This window comes from Syngnathus acus, chromosome 9, assembly GCF_901709675.1.
Source record: "Syngnathus acus chromosome 9, fSynAcu1.2, whole genome shotgun sequence".
Lineage (NCBI taxonomy): Eukaryota > Metazoa > Chordata > Actinopteri > Syngnathiformes > Syngnathidae > Syngnathus > Syngnathus acus.
Window position 1 is genome coordinate 13,337,072 of NC_051094.1, and position 25,620 is coordinate 13,362,691.

General features: G+C 40.2%; 1 protein-coding gene across 14 annotated transcripts in view; it reads left to right on the top strand.

The window, feature by feature from the left end:
• Window positions 1-25,620, top strand: part of arvcfb (ARVCF delta catenin family member b) — a 136,864-nt gene that overhangs the window by 59,648 nt on the left and 51,596 nt on the right. For 8 of the 14 annotated variants that reach the window (XM_037258397.1, XM_037258396.1, XM_037258403.1 and 5 more), the window contains one exon: window positions 41-254. The exons of 1 other annotated variant lie outside the window; for it this stretch is intronic. In XM_037258397.1, coding sequence (XP_037114292.1) covers window positions 69-254 — 186 coding nt within the window. In that variant the 5' untranslated portion in view covers window positions 41-68. Of the gene's footprint in view, window positions 1-40; window positions 255-644; window positions 701-7,048; window positions 7,337-25,620 lie in introns of those variants that run through there. 5 more of the 14 variants (XM_037258404.1, XM_037258398.1, XM_037258407.1 and 2 more) reach the window with 5 other exon arrangements.

The window sequence follows — 25,620 nt, forward strand, 5'->3', positions numbered from 1 at the left end:
CCTCCTTTCCCTTCTTCCCTCTCCCGCCTTAACCTGGAAGCTCAGGAGAAGTCCAACTAATACAGGACATGGAGGACTATGAAGTTCGCTCAGCTGCCAGCATCTTGGCGTCAGTGAAAGAACAAGAGGCCCGTTTTGAGCAGTTAACCCGAGCCCTCAAGGAGGAGCGTCGCACTCTGCAGCTTGGGCGGGCCAATGCGCCACCCAATCCTCCCAGCAGCCAACCGTTAGCATGGCAGCAAGTGGTGATGCAGGTAAATGTGTCAGCATGCTGGACCCATCCCTCTTGTCTATTTCAACCACAACGTAACATCCCAGCCAACTGCTCTAGAGCTACTTTCTCCTTCGTAACCGTCCCATCCGAGCAAGCTCATTCCATCATCACGTTAAGTCCTCATTGGTGGGAATCAATAACAATTCTGGTCAAGTTCTGGCATTTTGAGGCACCAATTTACATTGCTTCAACCCTATCCTGGATGTTCTGTGTATTACTTTTTTGAGGCAAACTGAGTCTGCCTCTCCCTCTTGCTTCCTTTGCCTTTTTCCACTAAGCTGCTGCTTGACATCCAATTCCATCTCCTTTCACCTTCTGGTCTTTGATATTGTCTGGTGGTGGTGGTGATTGAATGTGGCCTTTCATCCAGATATAGGAGACCTGGCCAGGGCTCCTCTGCTGACTGTATCCGCAAGTGCAGGAAATGTAAGTTGGACAAATGAGACAGCTGTAATCTTCTCAAAATGTCAACAGACACATCAATAGATTGATTCCAGCACTTTAATTGTCTGGTGAGAGAGAATCTCTACCTTTGTTAATGACTTCCAGCGTGAAGAAACATAAGAACTAATTGATGAGATATCACTTTTTCTTTAGGATTCTACTAATGCATGTGTTTCTTTAACACATTTTTGTCCTTTGGACATTCCCTTTGCACCTTATGAATTTTTGAACAGAGCCGTTCAAACGTTTTATTAAGCAGAAATCGAAAGCAATTTGTTCGTGCAGCACCTGCAATGCTTAGATGCGGCATGTTTATTCACGGTAAAAGTGCAAAGGGCATTTATTATTGATAAAGTAAGACCTTCAGAAATGATTATACCAACCTTACAATTCCACTGAAGGGCCTCACACAAGTAGGAAGGAAAAGGTGAAAGAGTTCATCTTATAATCCTATTAAAATAGTGTACTGTATGTGTATGTATACAGTACTTGTGTTTGAAAACGGGACTATGTGTACTGAAATGTTTCCAGGATTTACAGTTTGAAATTTCCTGCATCATCAAACCCATGCTGTGACTCAATCCTCACTCTCTGCACATCCTTTCGATGTGATCTTGGATGTAACTGGAACTGATCACATAAATATCAATCATTTTACATCAGGCGTTCCCCAGTCAGTTTAGAAACCTTGGAAGGCCACACATACTCAATGTGTGTGTTTGCGTGACTTGCATCATTCAGGTCCTGATACCAATTAATTCGGCATTTCAGCGATGCAGTTTTCCCACAGATGTTATGCGGAATGATGTCGGGAAGATAAAAATATGCTGCAAAGCATATCAAAGTTTATATTCAAGTCAAGGCAGGTTAGAGAATACTTTGGGCCAAATAGTGTTGATCTTAAATGCCATAATGTGTATGAAAAAGTGACCGTCAAGTTGGTCCCAGTGGTCTATTTTTCAGGAATGTATGAGATTCATTCTTGTCCTCATGTCAATGTAACTGTTTTATGAATCAATGCAAAGAACATGTTTATGCCGTGCCAGTCTGTGTAAAACATCAGAATGGGTCTGTCAAGCACTCCATTAGTGTCGCTTTGATGGAATCATCAAAAGGGATTCAGTGACACAGATCGAAAACAGTTTTGAATCTCCATCCATTGATAGTCCCTGCAAGCCACCACTCTGACACCCTTTCTTCATTTGACATTGCACTCGCCTTTGCAAATTGATTTTTGCCCGAAGGTGCGTCACCATCAAGGCTTTGAAAGATCAAGTGATGTATTATGGGAAGTTCTATGTGTGGAGATAGACAAGACACAGACAGCCCCATCCCTCTGAGGCTGAGGGAGAAGGTGACCTCGTTTTACCAGTCGCCTCATCTCCCATCTCATACCGCGCCCATTGATAAGAAAACACTGGATAATCCCATGCACCTTGCTTATCATAAACTGTTGGTTTCGTTTGTAAGTGTTATTATTCAGCAGGCCCCCGGGCACTACGGAGCGCTGTCATCTTGTTGTCTGAATATAGTGGGAAGTTTTCAAAGACTTTTCAGCTCTAGAAGGGAGGGAATAGTGCAGCTTTTGATCAGTGTTGCTGTCTGTGGTGAGGATGTACAGACCCCAACCCTGCCATGGCACTGCAGCACTCGAGCAACAATCGGCCCAGTCGCCCTCCACCCACTTTCATCTCCACACAGCCCCCAGCCCCGTCTAGGCACAATGCATACAAAGGGCTGAGGGTGATATAGTGACAGAAGATCTATCCTTTTACTGGCTGGGCCTGGGAGACCTTGTACCCTCATAAATCAGCTTCCTAACAATCAGCCTTAGTTCCCCCATGCTCTCCTTTTCTATTCCTCCTCTATCTCTACCCTGTTTTCCACTCACTGTGCCATCAGGAACCTTCTCGCCCTCCATAAACACCCTAATTACCTTGGTGTGAAAGTGGCTCCTTTGTTTATTTTTTCACCTCACACTGTTCCCAAGGTCCTCCTTTACCACTTTTTTTTTTACCCTTATACTGCTGTTATGTGGAGTAGCTGGTCGAGAATGCCAAGAATGTCGCTGCCTGGTTTTCATGTTTTGTTACGAAACACCTACTTATGTCTCCACAATAGTTTCAAGTGTATCAAATTATCTTTGGGGGTCACGCCAAATAGATGTGAATGTGGCAATGGTTTTATTCCTTGCTAGTGGGTTGGTTTACAACTAGAGCTGCATGTTATTGGAAAAAGCTATATGGATGTTGAATATTGTGATGTGGATGTTGTTGCCATATCTAACATGTACTGGTACCTAAAGAATTGTAACCTTTTATTTTATGAGCTATTTAAATTCTTCTTTTGTGGGCTTCAAACCTTCAGCCTTTAAATCAGACCACTAGAGGACTTCATCTCTGCCCTAGTCCAAGTCCCGGCCATTTGATCACAATCCAACAAAGCATTAATTCACTAAAAGTATTAAGAATGGTATGTGGAAGCTGCTCCAATTTTCTTCACTTTTAATCTTCTTCACATAGATGAACTGACGGTGTCAGTGGCTAGAATTCCTGCCGACGGGAAGTCCAAGGTAGTCCAAACATACATTTAACCTTGGCTCTTTGATACACAATGCAAACTGTAGCCCATATGTTTATAATAAAGGCCCGCTCCTTCATAAGACCTGAGTGCCTCTTGTGGAATGTGACCTGTCCTCGTGTCCAGCAGGATAACCAAACAAGGCTGCGTGCTGATCTTATTATCATATAAAAAGAGAATACTGTCTGAAAACGTTCTTCTTCTAGTTTATTGCAGGTCTGAAAGTGTTCTTCAAAGAATTTTTTTAAACAAGACTAGTGAGTTTCATGTATCCATTTTAATTTTTAATCACAGGCATTTAAATCATGAGTTTCATATATCCATTTTAATTTTTAACCACAGGCATTTAAATCATTGTCTACATTGTCTTGGTTTTGTGTTCCGATTTTGTGAGTTTTGGGATGTTTTTTTTAATGGAATGACACATTTATTGGTATTTGTCATCTTGGACTTTAACCAAATTTACCTGTCTGTTCTTCTGTCTAATCTTCCCTGGCAATAATTAAAAACTACTACAATGGGACATATGAGAGTATGTTCAGTGTTGGGCTGTTAAATTTGCACACCCACATGGGAAGACTTGGGCTTTTCAAACCACAGTTGGAAATGTGTGTTCAGAAGCCTGAAAATACTGGAGAATTAGTCAACTGTGGACCGTCTACCTCCACACTCAGATAGCGAATTTACCTGAGATTAGGATGCACGTTCATCATCATAGAAAGCCTATAATATATTCCTGCACAAATATAATTCAAAATATCAATAGTATCTTAGTATCTTTTTTAATAGTAAACTATGCAAAATTGTGCATGGATGTCATTATCATTTCATTATTTATAGTTGGTAAATTATGTCTGTCCTAACTTTCCTTAGGGAGGGGGGGGGAACCTGTTCAAATTTGTTACACTTGGTGAAAACTTGTTGCTGAATTGTTCACAAAATTAGCTGGAAAATAAATCAACTCTAAATAATAAATACATTGAAAAACATTTTTACATTTACTTTCCATTTCCAATTTTGCAGACCATTTGCAATATCGCCACGGACAACTAGAGGGCCACGGACCACCGGTTGACAGCGTTTCTAGAGCGTGGTCTTCGTAGTCTAAAAGGTTAATTTACAAAATGTTAATACGCATTTTAATTCAGATTTTTGCGGACATGGAATGTTTCCAATCGAAGAACAGATACACTGAATTTTTTTAACCATACTCAGAGTGTTACACTTTATTTCAGTCACTACACAATACAATATATGAGATCTGGCATTGCCTCAGGGTGGGACAGACTAGAAAAACGGACATACTGAACATCACACAGCCTGCAATTCCTCCTATTTCAGGTCACACACAACTGCACTCTTAAGTCATGTTTTCATGCTGGAGCCAGAAGGCGTTTTAATGTTGGTGCATTTCAGAAAGGCTGAAGTAAAAGAATTTAGACTTAGCATGTGAAAGGTCTCGTTTTGTAGACGGGGACAGTAATAGTGTAGGAATGTGTGGAAAAAGTGGGAACTTATCTGACTTGCCTCTTTCGCCGAGTATTTCATTCAAGCTTCAGTTGAATGTCGCTGACGCTCCAACCATTTGTTCTCTGTATGATTTGAAAAATTGAGGAATATAAATGTATGAATATAAATGTGACCAGAATATAATACCCAAACTGCGTCCCAGGGGCCAATTGCAGCCTACCGTCCATTTTCTAGCAGCCTTACGAAAAATAGCTTTTGACACGACGGTGTGGGTGTTGAAAGTGGGCGTGACTTACCATGTAGAGCTTTTCTACAAACCAAAGAACCTATTTGAATTATTTCAGTCGCTGATATGCCGAGTCACTAGTAATTTGAGGTGTTTATCTTTGAGAAATAAATGCTATTTGAATAATCGATTGCGTCGGACCACTGATCAGTACGGTTGTATCCCACACTCACCCAAAGTCGGCTGCATCCTTACATGGAATTTTCACGTGCTTATGTTCCCCAGAGGGTGAGGATTATGACACTGCCCTGCGATTGACCGAGTGACAGCCACTTCAGGGTGTACCGAGCCTTGAGCCCAAAGTCCTCAGGGCTTCAGTTCAACCATGACCCTGAACAGGATAAAGAATAGAAAAAAAATGTCTCCTGTGCTCTTAACACATTTGAGTTCCAATAAAACAACACACTTTCGGTTGAAATCGGCGATTTATTTATTTATCTCTTTTACTTTTATGTTATGAGTTTTCCACAGTTTTCAACAGGTTTTGAATGAGTTGCTTAATCAAAGGTTAAATTACTCGAATCTAATCATTCAAAGATATTTTGAAACTAAATGCATAAATGCCCCTGTTTGGACGTATTGTGGCTTGTAACTAAATCTAAAAGCAGTGGTGCATAAGGAGGCTGTTCTTTCATTAGGAACAATTGAATCCGCAACACTAGGGAGATGAAACAACACTGCCAGTCTAGTGGAATGCTAAACCTCAGGCATTTCCCCTCTGCTTGGGATTTCTCCTTTCTCTGTTTATTTTAAGTCCAGTCATCCCTTTCGGCCTCTCTTGACTGTCCAAACGTCTCTCAAAGTTTTTCTGTTAAGCTTTCATTGACGTTATTAGATTAACATTCCACCGTAGTCCTGGACACAGTACTTGATATTGGAGTGTGAATTCTTTCACGTACGTCTACCCCCCTCCCTGACATCCAGAGCAGTGAGGGGAACGGGACAAAGAGGTAGAGAAAAGAAGCTCCCAGTGTCCATGTGTATGTAGGGTGTAAAAATTTGCAGAGTGTGGGCTTGCCTTTGCCTCAATGGGGGCAACTTTTGTTTTGTGTCTGAGACCCCCTCCTCTTCCTCCTTTTCTCTTTGCCTCTCTCTCTATGCCAAAAAGGGGGAGGGGTCCTTAGGGTGAGAGACAGACACAGCTGTGGTGTATAGAAGGTGCTGGTCCCACCCCACCAAGGTGCCAGATAGACCCAAAGAAGAACCCTTGTGCAGTGAGAGAAAGACAGACAGAGAGAGAGAGAGAGAGAGAGAGAGAGAGAGAGAGAGAGAGAGAGAGAGAGAGAGAGAGAGAGAGAGAGAGAGAGAGAGAGAGAGAGAGAGAGAGAGAGAGAGAGAGAGAGAGAGAGAGAGAGAGATCCAGGAACATTGCGATTTAGGACCCTCCTCTTCCCTTGTCTTTTCTCTTATTCTTCCTTATGTGCACTTTTGTGCACACAGTTCTGCTCCGATCGCTTTTGCCTTGGGTTCATTTGAGAACTAGATTTTTTAGGTGCATGTTTATCTTTCCTTCTATGTTCTCTTCATTCCATACACGTATACAGTCTACAGCGCATCATCTCTGCAAAGGAGTCTGTCTCGTACTAAAAGTTGTCAATCATTAAATACATCTGAAGAGATACCGGATCTAACGCCATATTTTCAAAATAAAAGTGATAATAGATCTTTCATAATACAGTATTTCATAAGCGGATAATTGATGATGTAGGAATGACCGACAATTTACTAAAATTAACTCAAATGAATACGAGTGAAACAAACTTTATTTTGTCATAAAACTGAGCAAATATGTCGGACTACCACAAACGCAGTGAGGAAATTTCCTTCTTAACATTTCAAGTTCGATTGATGCATAATCATGTTAATTTAACATCTACTCTACGTACATGTACATCATGTCCTGTGTATTATTACACTTTATTATGTGATATTTTTGGTATTATTGGTGATATGTGCATAGAGCAAGTCCAAGCTGTTCGAGTTCTACTTTGAAAGGCTCCCCAACATTTCCGCTTCAGTCATTGCTAACGTTGCTCAACTTGATGCGGTTAGTCGAGGATGGCTGACCGCTTCTGAGCAGCAACCTCTGCGCTCTCAGAGGCTCAACTCCAAGCAATTACACCAGGATAACTCAAGGGCACAAGCGGAGAAGAGGAAGAAAAGCAGAACTTTTCAGACTGTTGGAAATAGCCGTCAGTCATTTCAATCCCACAGTTTTTTTTTTTTTCCATTTTGGGGAGCGAAAGGAGGAAATTTTGACCATGCCTGCTGAAGTGAAACAGGTCCGTGTTGATGTCTGTTGTCATCGCGAGCTTCTCTCTCTTCTTCACTTCGCACCGGAGAGATATGTATTCATGAGTCTTACGCATGTTTTATTTGGAGCGTGTTATTCTCTCTTTTGTTTAATTGTTGATATACCAGATGCCATTTAGGAGTACGGCGTGGAGCGTCTGCTTGCATTGATTGACGTGTCCCGCCCCCTTACACAGGGCGGCATCAGGTGAACACAATGCAATTTAGTAAACATCTCATCCCAACTACGTGGAGTTTACTGTTGCGCTTTTGCATGGGCGCTCTTCCAGTTTCAGGACCTCGACTGGTGGTTTGTCTTGTGGCAACATTCATGGGCTCCCTCCCAGTTAATACTACCCTAGAAAACGTTGTTGTGTGGTCATCGTGGGACAACCTGAAAGTTTCTGTGACTGAATTTGGGCCAGATTTATAGCATGGGCTGTACTGACAATTGTGTGAAAGGCATGACATTAAACCCTTTTGTTTTTTTTTATCTTGCATAGATACCAACGGAATGTGCTTTTGTTGGGATTTGTGTGTACCAGGGCATGATGTGCATACATTATTGATACTTGCTGAGTTTGAAGAGCCTTTTTTCGTCAAGCTTGGCCGCTCTCTTGCAAAAGAAAGACAGATAAAAAAAAACAGGCAGAAAGTGAAGGATTGAATAAGTCCAACATCTCATCCGCCAGTAATTGGTTAAAAAAAAAAGCTTGCTGTAATAAGTTAATTATGTCACCTAATAGCTAGTTCTATGCAATGGTTGCTATTTATACTCGCTCAGTCACTCTTTACTTTCCCATCCCTTTGGCTGTGATAACAATGAAGGTTTGAAGTGTTACGCAAGTGCCAATGGACTCAAACCAGGTTCGTTACTCAAGGGTCACCACTTGTTGGGCTCATATCTTGGATGTATGCGTGCTGGAATGCATGTCAATGACCCAAGAATATGTCTGTGCCATGTTTTTTCCTAAAATGGCTCAGAGAGATGAAGGAATGACCTTGCATCTGTGACCTCTGCAGGGCAAAGATAGTTGTCATATTTTAGGCTAGGCCGGCATCACGGCTCGGCGTTTTGAATTTAGATTGAAAATCCTCAGCTGTGAGCACCTGCTTCATAGTCACACTTGATTTGTTTGTTAGTGTGTTATTTAGTCTTCATTATGGAGCAAAACATTGTGGAAAAGCAAAGGAATTAGAGACTGTACAGCTTCTTAAAAATAATAGCCCAAGTCATATTTTGAGAAAAAAAAAAACATTTTTCAACAGCTCCTCAGGATGCTGGCCATCCCTTGCCAACTCCACAAACAAATAATTCATTTGTTTATACTTCTGAAATTATGTTATTAAGAAATATAATGAGAGTTTGGTTTAGTATTTTGTCTTTTCTGAAAAAAATGAAAATAAATGACTTTGGCCGTTATTTTAAGAAGGAGACAATATACTGTCTTTAAGGTTTTAGTTTTTCTCCAACTCAGCCAGTTTTTATACTCAGTATTCTAGCCGGAGGTGAGATAAGGGCGGGTCTGCGGAATGTTTCTCTAAATTAGCTTTTTGCCCAATTAAAATTGGTGCATAGCCACCCAATTAGTGGGGAAACTACAGCAGACCATGTCTGAGTGTGAAAACTGTACACCCGAAGCATGTAGTGCCCCAAGGCCTCTATATTCAGATGCTAGGGTTGGAGCATCTTCTCGTCATAAAAAATAGAAAAACAGATATGTCACGGAGAGGAAATGAAAACATTATGAATAATCCAGTAGTCGCCATCCTTCCAAGGTCTACCAAAAGCCTCTAAAGCAAGGAGGACCCATCTAAATATCAAAATAATTTATGGTGATCCAGCCAAAGACTGAAGGGGTGCTCGTGTCTTCAGTCTGCTAGTTTCCTGACAGATTTTGGGGCTCTCTGCTACATTCTTCAATTAAAATAAAGAAGTTCCATGTCTTTGCGTGGCAGTGTTTTGGTGCGATGGCTCACCCTCCTTCAGTCCTTTTTTCACATTTCTCCTCAGGCTTCCCCCTTTGTAGATCAATATTTGAAGACATGTAGAGCATGAGAAATTGGCTTTGTTTCGGGGTCATGCAAGAATAATGTGTGTGACTGGTAACATATGAACACATACTAGCTGAGGAGAGTGCATCAATGGAGGGGGCATTTGATGGGGGGGTGCTCTTCTTGTGTTTTGAAGGTGAGTGGATGTGGTGGGTCATAGCAGATGGCCTCACCAGCATGCAGCATGTCGACATTTGCCATACAAGTCATATGGCTGTTGCATGACGACTCCTATTACATTATCTACGATGCTTTCATATATATTTTTTGTTAAACATGCTTTTGTTAATTTGGTAGAACCCAAGGACCAGGTATTTTTATACTGAATGATCAGCATGTTTTTTTTTTTTTTTATAAATAGAAATGTTTAAAGTGGAAAATAAGTATAAGTTTGGTTCTAGTAATTATGTTGAAAATAGTTTCATCACTACCGGGTAATTAATTAGTAATTAGTTCAAGATCCTAATTCCCTTGACCCTGTTCAATTAGCAATTATAAAATGTTTATGTACCTAATACCCCTATCCTGCAAAAAAGACTTATTAAAACTTTTTTTTTAAAACATTTTGATTTTTTTGTGTGTGTGTGGGGGGGGAGGCAAAAACAGACAAATTTAGATCTATTGTATCATTTGCCAGTTTATACATCATCTTATGCTTAGTAAAGTTTAAGATTTTAAATCAGCGTCTTGGCATCAATGATGCTTTAAATACAACCTTTATATCATGAGTATTAGATAGATAACAATTGCCTGTCTGTTGGTATTTTTTTTACAAGTGTAATGTGATTTCAAGGTGCCATTGCTGCAGCTGAGTTCTGGAAGGCAGTCCCGACTTTATAATAAATATTTCAATGCAACACAACCCCACACATCTGCGCTCCAAGTGGGTTAAAACGGATACTAAGAATTATGCACAAATGTTAACTGGCAAGTAATGAATGCACTGTGCTATAAATAGTGCACTGTTATGTCCATGCAGTGTATCACATGAACCCCCCACATTTTTTTCTTATGTCGATTGTGGTGGTGGATCATAAGCAGGTGTCCATTCAACCCCCAGAGTGCCCAAAAGAGGGGGGCTCTTTTGCACCCCCCCTTGTCCTTAGTCACTGCTGTCTCGACTGATGCAGCCTCACGTTCGTTCCTTTGCTATGTGACCGCCGTTCAAGATAATAATTCTCCCTCTCCTTTTATCATCACGTTGATGGAATCGAAGAAATTTGAGGGGCAGTATAGTGCGAAGCAGACGGAGATGGTGCCACACACCCCTGTTAGAAAACAGCATTGAGGAGACTAGCACTGCATTAATGAGATGGCAGTCTTATTATCATGCTTCAGCTGCACTTACCCTTTGCATATTCAGATCCTTTTATTCAACATTTCGTGCAGCTGCTTGCAGGCCACGCCACGTTTTACCTTATAACACCATCACTTGTCCCTGCTCGCTTCTAATAAAGTCCTTAAGACGCAGTTGAGCTTTGTTCTCCGCGGCCATATTTGTTGAATTTGACATAAATGACATGGAGACGTGTCAAACCATGCACCCATCAACACAACCAAGCAAGAAAATCAATTTTATCCCAGTGCTATTTGTTCAATGTTTGCTCTGCAGGCTTTGGACAGTAGGATTCAGTTTCCCTGACCGTGTCCAATAAACACCTGCCAAGCTTTGCTGTTGGAAGCCAGCAACAAGAATCATTGTTTTGATCAGATAGATAAAAAAAAAAAGCTACAGACTCACTGAAATGAGAGGTTGCGCCATCACACTGCTACATTTGGACCAGCCACGATCTGACATTGATTTACCATTGCTTGGAAAAGCACTAAAACAGCTTGTAGTGACAAAATTGACTTTATTTATCATAATAATCTGTCACACAAATGGTGGTAAGATTACAATCAATATCAATTCAGTCAGATAGAAAAAAAACTATAAATGATGTGATTTCTTTAAATGAGATCATAATTGATAAAATGAAACAGAAATACAGGCACTATATGAACATTATTATCAATGAGAATTTGGCCTTTTATTCTCCTGTATTGTTACTTTTTCATTTCACCTAGCTATTAGGTCCAAAGACACAAGTCCTGACCCATGTTTGAACCAATAAACTATAAAAGATATTGCGAGCCAAGCCCTCTTGCCCAAAATCAGTAACCTCTGGCCTCATAAATGGTCTTCTGGATGAATACTGTAGAACAAAGAATCCCACATGCACTCATATATATAGTACTCTCAAATCCATTGAAAGTCTTCCCAGAAAGCAATTACAGCTGCAAAGGACAACCAACTCATATTTCCTTCTACCTTTTCACTTCTCCTAGGTGTACGTAACAGAAAGCCGTCCATAACAATTGCGAATTATAACCCAGTCAGTCGTTTGACTGGTTTTCCAAAAGGGAATGTGGCTAAGCACTTGTAATCACTGACAGTATTGTCTGCAAAAGTCATGATCGTAGCGTTTTATTTTGCACCTGTGAACAAAGACTACATTCAAGCCGTTTAAGAGCAGATGGCAAAAGTTATTCTTGTCATTTCATTCTGGGATTAAGCACATATCTTTAGCTCATATATGATCCAGCCCATTTATTCTGAATCTTGGGATCGCTTGGAGAGGCCCTTCGAGGGGGAGGTCAGAGTTTTTATAAAGCTTCCCTCAAGCAGAAAAAACAAATGACCTTTACTTCTCCTTTTCTTTGCAGTTCAACGTACGTGGCTGTATATGTAGGGTAATGCCGGGGCCTGGGGAAGACATGGCTCCAGCCCCACTTACGTGTTTAGTCTGGGACTTTCTTTTGAAGGATTAGCCCACTTCCTGCCCCTGGAAATGGTGGGGATGTCAGGGAGAGCATCGATCTGCCATCATGGTACCATCTGTCTCTGGCTGCCTTTTAGGATTAATGAGTGGCTCTGACAGCTCTTTCGGAGGCTTCTAATAGAGTTGACTGGCCATTCAGATTACTCTGACATGTGGCAGTGCGAGTAGTCGCGGCATGAGACAACGTCGCGGTTTTCTTTCCCACATGCACGTCATTCCACTCATACAAAGCAGAACTTACTGCACTGGTGTGATGGGCAGACACAAACATTTGAATTGCATTCTGAATCTGTGCTGTTTTGAACCTAGCAAGAGAAAGATGGTGCGTCAAACAGCAATAATTCTGTTTATTGCTTTCTCAGAGCTCAGTCACAAAGCATGTTTGCAGGGGTTTGCAGTGAGGACTGGCGTTTATTGACCTGCGGGCGGTTGAAGAACTCTGATGAGGTCCGGCAGCTCATTAGAATGCTGTTCCGAACGTTGCAACACACAACATTGCTGGTACTGCTGATGGCTCGGGTCCAGGGAGAAAAATAAAAGAAAGTGCTATCGAGGTGGAATGAAAGTCCAAACCACTGTAAGTTGACCGACTTTGGCTCCACTACAACCTTTGCTACTCGCAGCTTCTGCTGTAGCAGCTGCAGCTGCACACAAACATTATGCTAAGCAGAGGCAAGAGTTCAGCCAATACCAGGACGAGAACTCCCCAAAATGGAAAGACAAATATGCTCCTTGCATTCTTTGTGCTGCTGCCTCACCATGCAGACAACCATTTGTAGACTTTAATGGAGGCATTTAGATCTTCAGTGGTGGCTGTCATATGTCATTACATGGGATGGCACAGTCTTGTTTCTCATCTCTCTTGATATGCGCTCTTCTCATTCCCAGAGGAGCCACTTGTGAACAATGGAATGATGCACGGCTCTTTACACATTCCATGGGCTCTTTTCAGCTATCCAGTGTATCTGCACTGCATAAGTGTCTCTCACTACATAATGACAGCAGGAGGTTTATATATAAACAAGTAAAATACCATCAAACATTATTTTTAATTTGCCTGGAGTTTGTTATAGGTGGTGAAGTGTGTCAACCTGAACCTCAAAAATGGAAGGAGAAGAGCTAGCAATCCGTTGAAGATGCTGTACTTAAAATTCTTTTGGCCAGGATAAAGCGTGTAAAATCCCAATGTCAGCTTTTAAGCTCTTTGCACCCAGCTGCTTCAGCCAAGCAAGCTTTTAGTTTGGTAGTAGGACATTGTAGCAGTGTCCGCTTGTTGTAATTCTATGGTCTGCCCTTAAAGTTACCAAAAGATTGGGTCGAGCTCAAGAATTTCAAGGATTTTTGTTCTCTACCAAAACCAATACCCTCTATATAAAAAACAAAAGTCTCACCCAAGATTTTGGATACAGGTTCCTTGTTGATGCAATTTTTTTCAAAACCTTGCATGTGTGAAAGCAAAAAGCAGGCCAACATTTACTGTGAATACACTTATTGCTATCTTTCTGTCCAAGAAAGAAAACCTCGCAATGGCCTCTGAAATAACTTTAAACCGACAAGACTGGATTTGCAAAAAAAAAATGCACATTGGCATGCCGCAAAGCTTTTGGGAAAATATCCTTTGGGACAGATGAGACATAACTGGAACTTTTAGTTAAGTCACATCAGCTTCGAGTTTCCAAATGCAAAAATGAAGCCTCCAAAGAAAAGTACACTTGTGAAACACAGAGGAAACTGTTCTTGGGATTCTTTGTGACGTCTAGAAGTGGGTGTCTTGAGTCTGAGCAGGCCACAATGATATCTGTAGATTATCAACTACAGGTCAGGGGTCTTCAGCTTAAAACACAGAATAATAGCTCAGATCAAAGCTGGGGTGACCATCTATGAGTTCTAATCTAAATCTTTTTGAACAACTGTTAAAGGTCTTTGAAACATGCAGTCTGGCGTGGGCCAAATGTGTAATGACACTTGCATAAGATCATTACTTTTGTTGCACACAAAAAAAAAACAATCCTGATTTTCTCGATTCCCTACATATTTTTTCTTTCACGGAAGGGTGTATAACAATTTTGTAGGCGTTTCAGTTTCCATTCTTTCAGTCTCCTTCTGTTTTCAGAATGTTTGCCACAGTTTTGTTAATATGGTTGGTAATGTTTCTTGATTTATTATTAGTATTGAAGATTCCTTACTGAGAATTTGCCTGCAGGTAAACATTTTCTTTTGTATATCTGCAGCGGTACACATTTACCATTAACAATAGGGTAAATGTTTTTGCCGTATGCTTTGTTCGCTAAGACACATTTCCTGCATATTCCAAAGAATACACAACAATACTTTCTCTGAAATATGTTTATCGCTGACTGGACTGGGAGTTTTTTTTTTTTTTTATCAGAGGGACGGCCTTCAAAGTGAAAGCTATTTTGTCCATTGCCACATTGTGATGTGAAAATTACTGCGGGCCTGTGCAGAGAGTGATCTGGAACCACAATGCCAAAGCATAATCACAATTGCGCAGGCATCAGGACTGGCACGATGTCTACAGCCTTGTGACTCTGGACTGTCACTGCCCCACGCTACCACTGTGTTGCCTTTGATTCAATCACGTCTGTTCATCAAGCTAATTTACTTTGCTTAGAAACGCTCCTGCCTCTCCACTCCAGCTTGTCTTCTGTGCTTCGGATACTGTTTCCCCCTGTTTGAATTCACTAAACGGTGGCTGTCCCACTGTTTCACTCAGTGGATCGATCGATCGTTTCAAAGTGAGTTGCGAGTGTGCTGTATTATGTATACATGTTTTCGATTGTTGGATGTGAGTTGTTGGTTTGAATAGTTTGATTGTGTTTTAACTTTGTCGGTGGCGGAAGTGTAGTTTTGTACAAGTGGGGTTCTAAATGGGTCAACCATGAAAATATCTTAAATACTGCAGCTTCCACTGAGTAAAGTGTGAGAAAGGAAGGGAAAGAAAAATATGCCATTGGCGAAGCATTATACTAATTAAACACATCTGTGTTCCTTATGGACATGAAAAGGAAGATTTATATCCAAACTTACTGGATTTACCGCTCCCGTAGTGAGTTGTTCAGGAATATCTGTCTCCACTGTGCATGTAAAAGTTGAATGTTCGTTCTTGATTAGTTTTTGGCGATATCCTGTGCTGTCGTTGCTCCAGTCTATTGAAGTGCCATCTTTGGAATGTGAGTCTGGATTTAGAGTATTGATTTTGGGGAGTCTCCAAGCATTTTTCATAAAGTCGAAATCCTTCCACTGCAACAACGCTTCTGTATTGAGTACACATTTTTTAATCATACAGTTTCCCTTGAGGATCACATTAACATTGACATAGGGTTGCCTATATTTTTGACTGCCTCTAGAATGTGCTTGATGTAGAACAGAGTCAGTCAAGAATAATGTTTATTTTCTCTTATTCTAGCATGAGCAAGCAGGTTACCGTTGATAGTGTATTACATTAGTTTTGGAATCCTGCAGATGGTGTTTCTGGTTCATGTCTATTGAGTCTGTTTTGGTTTGTGCTGCCAAGTTGGTCACTAAAGTGGTGTGATGAAATATGACAGCCATGCCATTCAAGCTGTTGCAGAGTAATTTCTCAGAAGCTGTGACACTTCATTCAACCACTATGTCGATCAATGAATCTGTTTTGTCACCACAGATGCCCCAGTTGGTTGTCCAGTGCAGGCGGTCCATTGTGCATGTCCCCCCACTCTAGAAGCTGACTCTGTAAACATGATCATGCGCACTAATCCTCTTTGGTATTGCTGAGCATTTACAGAGGTGAATGAGCCCGCATAGATTGCAGTCATAGTGGAGGCTTTCCTGGAAAAGTCCAGAAATTAGAGTAACAAACAAATTTATTGCTCATTCATCGGTTTCATTGTGGACTGATTTGCTAATGCCTCTGTGATTGCATTGAATGTCCAAGGGCTGACTCATTGTGTGTTTTCCCACAAGTGCATAAAAGCTATTTGTGTAACTGGAACTACCGGGGCCCAATACCTCCAATGAGTCATGATCCACATGATAGTGGTCCCTCCTGCCTCTTTCCACACTTTGTTTAATAGTCCAGGAGGTGCCGTTGCATCATTTGAAGAGCAGACGGGAAACCATTCAGAGAACTGCTGTAGAACAAGGACTCCAAGCACTAGAATCGTGGCAAGGAAGCAAGTAATAGAACCCAATTGAGGAAATGTGAACACCTTGCCATCATACAGTATGTTGCTGAGAATTCCACAGCTTTTCACTCAAATTTCTACATGTTGGAAGTTTGAAGCCTGTGTTTAGCAGCAAAAATAGCAATAGTAGTTGCGATCGATTCAATGCCTTGAGAACTTGTTGATCCTTATGAAGTTCACGGGGATTTCGGACCACTGCACATGTGGGTTTTTACAGGTGTTCAGTAAATGGTTATTGTGTGTCACTTGAAAAATATATATAAATTAAAAAAATGTTGGATATATGCACTCATATGAAATTGGACACCTCAACCTGCAGTGTAAATCCAGCCAAGCTCTTTGAGGTTCAAACTTGTGGGCTTCTTGTAAAAATAACTATGTGACATCAAGTTACAGTATGGGTCACATGCAAGTATAATCATCTCCCCCATTTTGCACAGAATAAGCCATTTAGATTCCTTCAAACGCTTATTTTCCTGGATTTATAATCTGGAACAGATTTATACTTTTTAATACATTCTAAAGATTTAGCTGGTGTCTTCACGTATCACCCTTTAGTGATCTGTGTTCTCTGCTTCACTGCCTTATAAAAGTTGTTTAACCATTTTCAGATTTTTTTTTTTTGTTTCTTGCTCAGGCCAGTGGACTTAATAGGCTTTGGTCTATGGAGTCCACTGCAGCCCCCCTCATTGTGCCATTTTTCAGAGGCCTCATTGGGGCTGACAACAATAGGCTTGATATGAAATATACTGGTGTATTCTAGTGAGCAGTTCATCTGTTTTTGGCAGTTTAGTGGTTTGATTAGAAACAATGATTCTATTTAAAAAATCACAACCTGAATGCTTCCAGAGACTCCAAAGTAGGATCGAGTGTTCAGTTTGCTTGCGGATGGTGCCTGCCTAGAATCCACCCAACCTCTGTTTGGCACAAAATGCACATGGCTTGGCCTTGTTTTCATTGTCGGAGACAGAAAGTCAGTATAATGAATTTGGGGTCCCTACAGAGATGCAAATTAGATATGAAACAACATTGCAATTTGTATTTTTTTTGCTGAAGCCACTATTTGTTGAAAGAATGCATTGCTCCACTTCTCTCAGGTGGTTGCTGCCATAACATTTGCAGATGTTCTCAGTCATTACCTCAACATCTGGGATGTAATTGTACATATCTTTTTTATGAAGTGTAAAATGAAAGTTTTTGAAAAGAAACATTTCTTAATCATATACACATTAATGCTATGATTAACTTGGCTTGACTAATAAATCTTTAGGCTGTGTTTTGCCCCAATACAATTTTTTTTGTTTTAGTCAGACAGTGACATTCTTTTTTTTTTACTTCTACTAGTTTCAACGTCATCTACGGTCTTAAAAAGTCTTCTTAATCTGACTTCATGTGGCAATACTTTTGCGTACATAGTCAAATTCTTGTCTTCCTTGATATTCAGTGAACATAAACATGCTCGGTCACACTGTATTGTTGGTTGCTTGTTGCCAGAGGTACCAACGCTCAACTGTTCCATATGGTCAGAGCTTGCATGTTTTATTTTTATCCAAATAACCGATTATTCTGTTTCTTACCATTTCACAAGAAAGTAAGATTACATTCATTTGATTGGCAAAACTTCAAGTCGATTAATATTATTTCGAAAAGGCCAATACAAATAGCCAGCTGATTCATCTGTCACATACTTCTTATGATAATAGGAAAAGGAGATTTTTTTTTTGTGGAAGCTTGGATATGCAGCAGGTGGTACAACAATGTGAAATTTGTTCATCATATGTTAATAATTCCTGACTTTTTCGTTTGACAATGAAAAGTTAAATTAATCAGTTTACTCTTCCATTTTAAGAATTTATTTGCAGTCTGATTTTGAACTGTTCATTCACATATTGGAAATACATAAATAAAAGTTATTTGTCAAGAACGCTTAAGAAACATAGACCATTATGAAACAGAACAGAAAAAAAAAACGAAGCAAGAATGGCATTGTTCCTTTTCGACCGTCTTTCTATGAAGTTCACATTCCTGCTGAGGAAAAAGCTCAGGCCATTAAAGCACAGGATGTTACAATGTATTGTAGTGAATGCTGCTGTTTTCACTCCAGTCATTCCCATGCCGTGCTTCTATTATCGCTGCAGTCCAGTATGAAAAGGTCTGCGTCTTATTCAGCAGTCTAATGCGTACAAAAGATATGTGGGCACGTCCAGTTTTTGCTGAAGGGAATTGTATTTTATTTATCGAAGCTGACTGTTTTTTTCTCATTCATAAATGAAAGGAATTGCATTCACTGTTTAGCCATTCTTCAGTCTGGAGGTTTTTTCTTTTTTGCTCACAGGTAAAGCTATACACTTGAGAACAATCACAACACTACTCTTTAGGATTCTTTATTTATGTGAGAGAAGCAAACAATCACATTGCCTTCCTTCCTCATCTTACTAAGTACATAATGATACCGCCCTACAAACTATCTTATTAAAATGAAGAACTTGGGGATGTATCTTTGAAGTATGTTCCCAAAGCAATTTCTTGATCCTGATCTTGGTCTATTTTGGGGCTTCTTGTCTTGCACACTTCAGAACTTGTTGCAAGGCTTTTATTTGTTGAACCCTTGGTTGGCCCCTCTCCTTCTGACAAACCCGCCTTCTGACAAAAGCTCTCCACAGAATTGGTCTGGTCACAGCCATCACACACCCTCCACTCTATTTTAAACCCTAAAACAGAGGCCCTCTCCCCCTTGAGTGGACCATACTGTCTGTGTGGGCCAGAGCGTAGGCCTCGCTCAGTCAATGCAGCTGCTACCAGCTGGTGCAAAGGTAATAGCAGAGATAATCTCCCAGATGGTGTGGCCTAACTTCATTTCTGCCCTGGCTACACTGAAAAAAGCATGAAGAGGATGTACGTTAAAGTTTGCTTTCTTCTAGGAAAGTTCACAATAATCACAGAAGTTTCTATTTTGCTCCAAAACATGGCCATACCTCTTTGAGTGGAGAATTTCTCTGTCAGCTCCACCCCTATACTTTTGGCTAGTAAAAAAAAAAAGCATCCTCTTGGGTACAACTTTTCTAAGTTTGCTTCGTGAGCTTCTTTTCCCAGGACGGGGAAAATTCTACAGTGGGCAGACAACAGGGAAACAACAAAAACCCATGTTTCCTTCCTGTCTCGATGTAATTTGACCAGCTTCCACATATAGGACAGTCATAACAAGACGGACGTTGTCGAGCTTTACTTATCCTTGCCACACTCAGATTTTAGAACCTATGTGGAACACTTACACATTTAATGCAGTCTGTCAAATTAATTTGCCAAATATATACGTACGTATAGGCTGATCGTATTGGTATTGGAATTTACAGTAGATATACCCAGCAAAAAATGAAGATCATCACTGTAATGTTGTCATAGTTTACGGAGAATGAACCTTGGTAGATTGTGTGATGTTCAAACCCCCTTTTAGACACTCTAGATTTGGTTGTAAAGAATTGTTAAGGATTTTTAATTTAATGTTGAAGGCTGGGTGGCACAGTGCCCTCTATTTGGTTTTTGTGTAGCATTTCCATGGTCTCCCCATGCTCATAAGGACATTCTCTAGTTATTAAAAAAAAAAAAAAAAGAATGTTCTTATTTGATTAAATGCATACATATATATATACCTGTTAACCTTAAAGAGGGAGTCAATCCCCTATTTTCTTTGTAGTGATATGTTGTGTGCAGCCCGACTAATCAAAACACAGTGTTCTGATGAATGTTTTGTTTGTAGAATATAAATTAAACAGACAAAATCTCCCTTTTTTTCATCCAATTTAGGGGGTGGCTATTTTACTACCTGCTGTCGACTGAAAATGACATCACAGTTGCCAGGCCTCAGGTCCCAACCAATCACGACTCACCAGTTTTCTGAAGCTGAGCCGTAATTAGTTGTGACCTGGCAACTGCAATGATTTTCAGTCGACAGCAAGTGGCAAAATGAGATGGATAAAAATGGGTGAATTTTGCTGCTGGACTCATATTTCCTGAATGTAATATTAATCTTAATGCCGTGTTTGCAATAGTGGGGGCCCATTCAACATATTATTGAAGAGAAAATGTGTGTGTTTACTTCCCCTTTAATTTATTTATACCCATTTCTAGTTGGAATACTGGCTGCCATCTAAAATATTTTCTTATGACAGTTTGGAGTTAGTGTTATCATTCATGGCAGTTTTGAGTCAAGATCCTGTTACCTGGTTTACATGGCAAACACTAAGGGCTTCTGTAGTGAGGGGTGTTTTATTGTGAGACATGCATGCGATTGGTTGATTAAAAGCCGGACAGGGGGTTTGTGGTCAGATGCTTGGCTTGCATCTGCCTCGCTGTGCAGGAAGGAAAACTATGCAAAAAGGCAGCATTTCTGCAAAGTAGGGCTTAGCCAGACATTGAGAGGAGATTATCCATATTTTGTCTCTATCCTCTTCTTCCTCCAACCACCTGCAGAGTAACACAGACACACAACATGAATAGTGCATGGCACAGAAAAGAAATAACATACAATGTGACATATTAAGGCTTGAGTGCAAAAACTAGATGCCTTCACATCAGTGGATTCACATTCACTGCACTCATCAAACAAAACCGAAAAAAGGAATCCTTATCTGGCCCATCCTTCTCATGCAGCAGTGCAGCCTGTACCTATTTCAGCTTGGATTTGGCAAAAAGGCTTTACTCTGCATTCATAATATATTCTCTCCGGAGCGCTCCACTGATCATTTAGAATGCAGTGCTCCTGATATTCTTAAATCATCAAACAAATGCTTCGGATTAAAACCAAAGCGTAAGAAGCATAGCTTCAAACGCGCTATTTATTTGCATACTCTGAATTTGACGCAAACTGTGGTCTTTGAAAAATGTAGTTCTAAATGAAAAATATATTTAAGATATCAGCTTTCTTTTAAATATTCATAATCGGCTCACAGCTTCCAAAGTGAGCTAAGTAGCACTTTTATTGGTGCATCTGCAAAACACGCACGCACACACTTTTCTATGAATGATATTGTACTTTGCATTGATAATTTTTTCATATTTAAAGAAATTAAAAGAAAAAAATGAATGGACTAAATGTTATAACCACATACTGGAGTATATTCTCATTTTAAAGGTCGTTTTTGTGCTCACCCACAAAATTCTTCTCATTAGAATGGATATGAGAGGGGGGCGTTGTGTTTGGAGTGAGATGAAGGGCATCGTGTCTGTGTACTCTGGTTGACCCGCAGATGTCAGATCTGCGGCAGAGTTAACCTCAAGCTTAAAGCATCTCTGAGGGAAGACTTTTTCATCCCTCTATCATTAGCTAACTCGGCAAACTGTCTACTGTGGGGTAGTTTTTTTTTTAAACTATAGTCATCTCACGAGTATCGTTATGGTAATTGGTTAATGTCGTTAAGTAGCTAAAACAGAGGCTGTGTTCAAATCAACATATCAATTGGCTGGTTAAACAATATATTAAGTGCAATATACTTGATTTATGTTATAGGCCACATTTTTAGTCAACATTTTCGTCATTATAGACACACTTAATCATTTCTTTTGTTTAACCAGGTAAGGCATTTGACAACTATTCCATATGCCTACCGGGAGGCAATTTAGGGTTCCGCGTCTTTCCCAAGGCCACTTTGACAGCAGACATTTGAATCAGACTCTGGCCCAAATTCTCTGTTCACCGGATGACCCGCTCTGCCAGCTGAACCACATCCACCCTGCAATCCACAATATACGTAACTGATGTGTTCGTTCCACCTTTACGAGTATCTTGGTGCTCATAAATTGACACAATTGGAGTGGTATTAATGAGACTGATCGTTAATTACATTTTCAATTTGTAGCTGTATATTTACGATTTCCAACAGTACTGCAGTATTTCATCGTAATATAAAATCCGTAACATCCACTGATTGTCCCATACATGAATTTTGACTTTTGCCACTCAATGTTTAGTGTACTACTGTCCATCTACAGTACTGTAGTTAAATAAACTAACTCAAAAAAATATGAGTTAGTAGAATTTATGTTACAGTGCAGTTTAAACCACTTACCTTTTAGTCATGTAGTAAGGAAGAGGAAGGATTTAGTGCAAATGTTACGCCCCAAGCAGTTAGAATAAATGTTGTGTTAAATGAATGCATCTGACAGTATTAATAGTTAAACTACATTGTTCTTATACATAATAATGTCATATTGCCTATGCAGCTCTTGCCTTGGGTCTCATTAGATTGTGCATTTGTGCTGAAGGTCGGGACCTGTGGGAACTAGTGTATCCACATTAGCATGTTTCTGTGTTAAGCTTATTCATACAATGATGATGATGAATACTGTCACGGAATAGAACTATAACAGAATTGATATTGCACATACATTCATAATGTTAACCGGCGCGTCTCTGAAAGCTGCTTTGATAAACTGTAAGCGCTTCAAACAGTGGCAGAATTTTTTTTTTGCCATCCAGGTCGTGGGTTCAAATCTGGCTTTTCCTCTCTAGAGTTTTGCACGTTCTCCCCGTGGCTTAGTAGTCTTCTCTGTATGTATGTGTTTAGTTTTTACTTTTTCCCACATGATAGAGACAGAGCGCAAGCTAAAGAGAGAAATATATTTCAGGGGCTCCCAGTTTAGTCTCATAAATGGGAGACCCTGCAGCAGCAAACAGATAATTTTTTTGGTGTCAAGGGGTACTTTGCTAGCAGCCTAACAGGAAGTTGAACATATGCACGTCCCCTTTCCAACTCCCTAACTCTCCAGTAGACCTCACATGCACTTCGCTTTGGGCCAAACTTGCATTGCGGGTGTTCCTGCACACTTTGCTGTTACCAGCCAACACACGTACACACTCTTTGCTGACTGACAGAATCATGCTGACAGGGATCCGGAGGCTGAGGGGAGGAGCACTACTAACAACCCACCCTCTGGGAAGCCACGCATATGCCGTCACAACAAACCCACCAAACGTGGAATTCCTCACCCTCGTCTTTCCCTCTTTGCCGCACCCACTCTTCAAAAACTCCTGCAATCCTGTAGCCAAGGCTTGTTCTGGCTCATTTCAGGGTATATATTTTTTTTAAACGTAATTTTATTCCTTATCCTTTAAAACAGATTAACTTACTGTTTGGTTGTCCTTCTATGTGCCTGTCTTTGTTTCAAGGAATGTGCCCTTGTATGAATTCTTGCTTTAAATTACTACAGTGCTTTGTCATTTGTTTATTTTATTTGAACCAAAAAGGACTACAGGGGGAAACAACAAAGATGTCAAATGTATGAACGAGAGAGAGCAAGAATCTGTGTTTTGGCTCAAGATCAGTCACCGGAGGAGAGATTAAGTTTCCAACACCCCGATGGCACAATCTTGGATTTATCTCTTGTCTCTTTGGGTTATTTGTGTTCTCATTTGTGTACATTTCACCACTAAAACTGTCCACTGGAAATATAGTTTTACACATGAAACCAAAATACCACGCAGTCAGCTGCAAAGAGTCAGCATAGCTATAGCTGAGATGAGTGCTCACTAGGGTAACGTTGACTTAAGCACAATGAGACTCTTTCTTTACCTTGGGAGAACCTCATTTTTCTGTTCTTTTGCCATGCATTGTCAGCCTCTCTAGTTCCTCTTCCTCCAGTTGTTTTCCCTTCTACCTCCGCTTCATCACACAAGCATGCCTTGTTTTGGCTGGATTTTTGGATCACATGGTCCCAGTTCATTGTTTTTTTTTTGTGGGGGACGTTTTTGCATAGCAGCACATGCTCTCCCCTTCTCTTTCTTCAACTTCATCATGTCCACCCCCTCATTTTTTTGGGTTGGGGGAGGTGGTTAAGCATAAGGGGCTACTTGGAAGTTGGGTGATCCAAATGTAGTCAGGAGATCTTTGCTAAAGGATTCATTGTGCAAGAGCTGTGTAACGATTGCTGGCATGTCTGAGGGGTGAAATCCCGTTAGTAACTGCGCAGGGGTTAGGTTAAGACTTAGCTGTTGTCTGTGTGTATATGTGTATGTTTGTGAGAGGAGGAAGGTGACACTTATCTCCTGGTTAGCAGAAGCAGGTGGTGTCACCATTTCTGTTATTTCAGTCTGAATCTTATAGCACGCTGTGTTCATGTAGGGGGGTATCAATGGTATATTTAATATAAGGTGCGAGTTAGAGTTTGTTAGAAACTTAGCAGCCAAATGCATGTTCATTACGTCTTTGTATCTCTCTTAGTGCTCACGGCTCAGTGTGACAGAAATGACCAAAATGTGCAGTAGGCTACGGCCAGCCCCGAAAGAAAATGGAAAACGAGCTCTGACATAAAGAATGTCTACTATGTGCACTTTACTTTGTGCTCTTGAAGGAGTAATTGATGTTGACATTTAGACTCATTATTAGTCATCATTATAGAAAACAGCTTCTTGCAATGCTTCTGAACTTTAAGGATCAATATTAGGAAAATCATCACCTTGCTGGTTTTGGCTGTTGCATGCTATTCTGCCGAGCCTCCACTTCTGCAATGAGCTGCGGCTGGGTACCTAACGTGGCTACCGTTATGCAGAGCTGCAGAGGTTAAAGTTCGCTTTGCACCTGGTGTTAACGCAGCCTAAACCACAAATTATTGCTGCCATGGTTGTAAAAAAAGAAAAAAAAAACTTCACGTGCTGTCTTTACTACGGTTGAAAACAGAGTCCGTAAAGGGTAATGAATCTATGGACAGATATTTGAATGAAGTATAGGAAACTAATTGTTCTGTTTTTGTTTAAAATAAAAGCAATACTATTTTTCTTTGGACTATTTTGCACCAATTCTGACTTAAAATGTGTATAATAAAAGCTATCCTAATTAATGTTTGTTTCAGTATTATTTATATTAACAATTTAACTTCTCTAATAGACTATATAATCAATTTGGTCATGAATTTATCGTATCTTTTATGAATTAAAAGCTCTTTTTTAAATTTTTTTAAATTGTGAGGAAATTTCCATTATAGTTTTAGAATATTTATATATTTTTTCTTCTTTTCACTGATTGGTCGGCACTTCGTTGCACTTGTAAGGACAATAAATCTGAATTGAATTGAATGCATACAAATTAATGCATGTTGATTGATAGCAAATAGAAGGTTGCTGCTAATCGACACTGCTGTATCGCTGATCTCCCACCGTCTTTTCCCCCTCCCTCTGTGCGTTTTCCCTGCACAGCAATCCATCATGGCCTCGGATTAGTC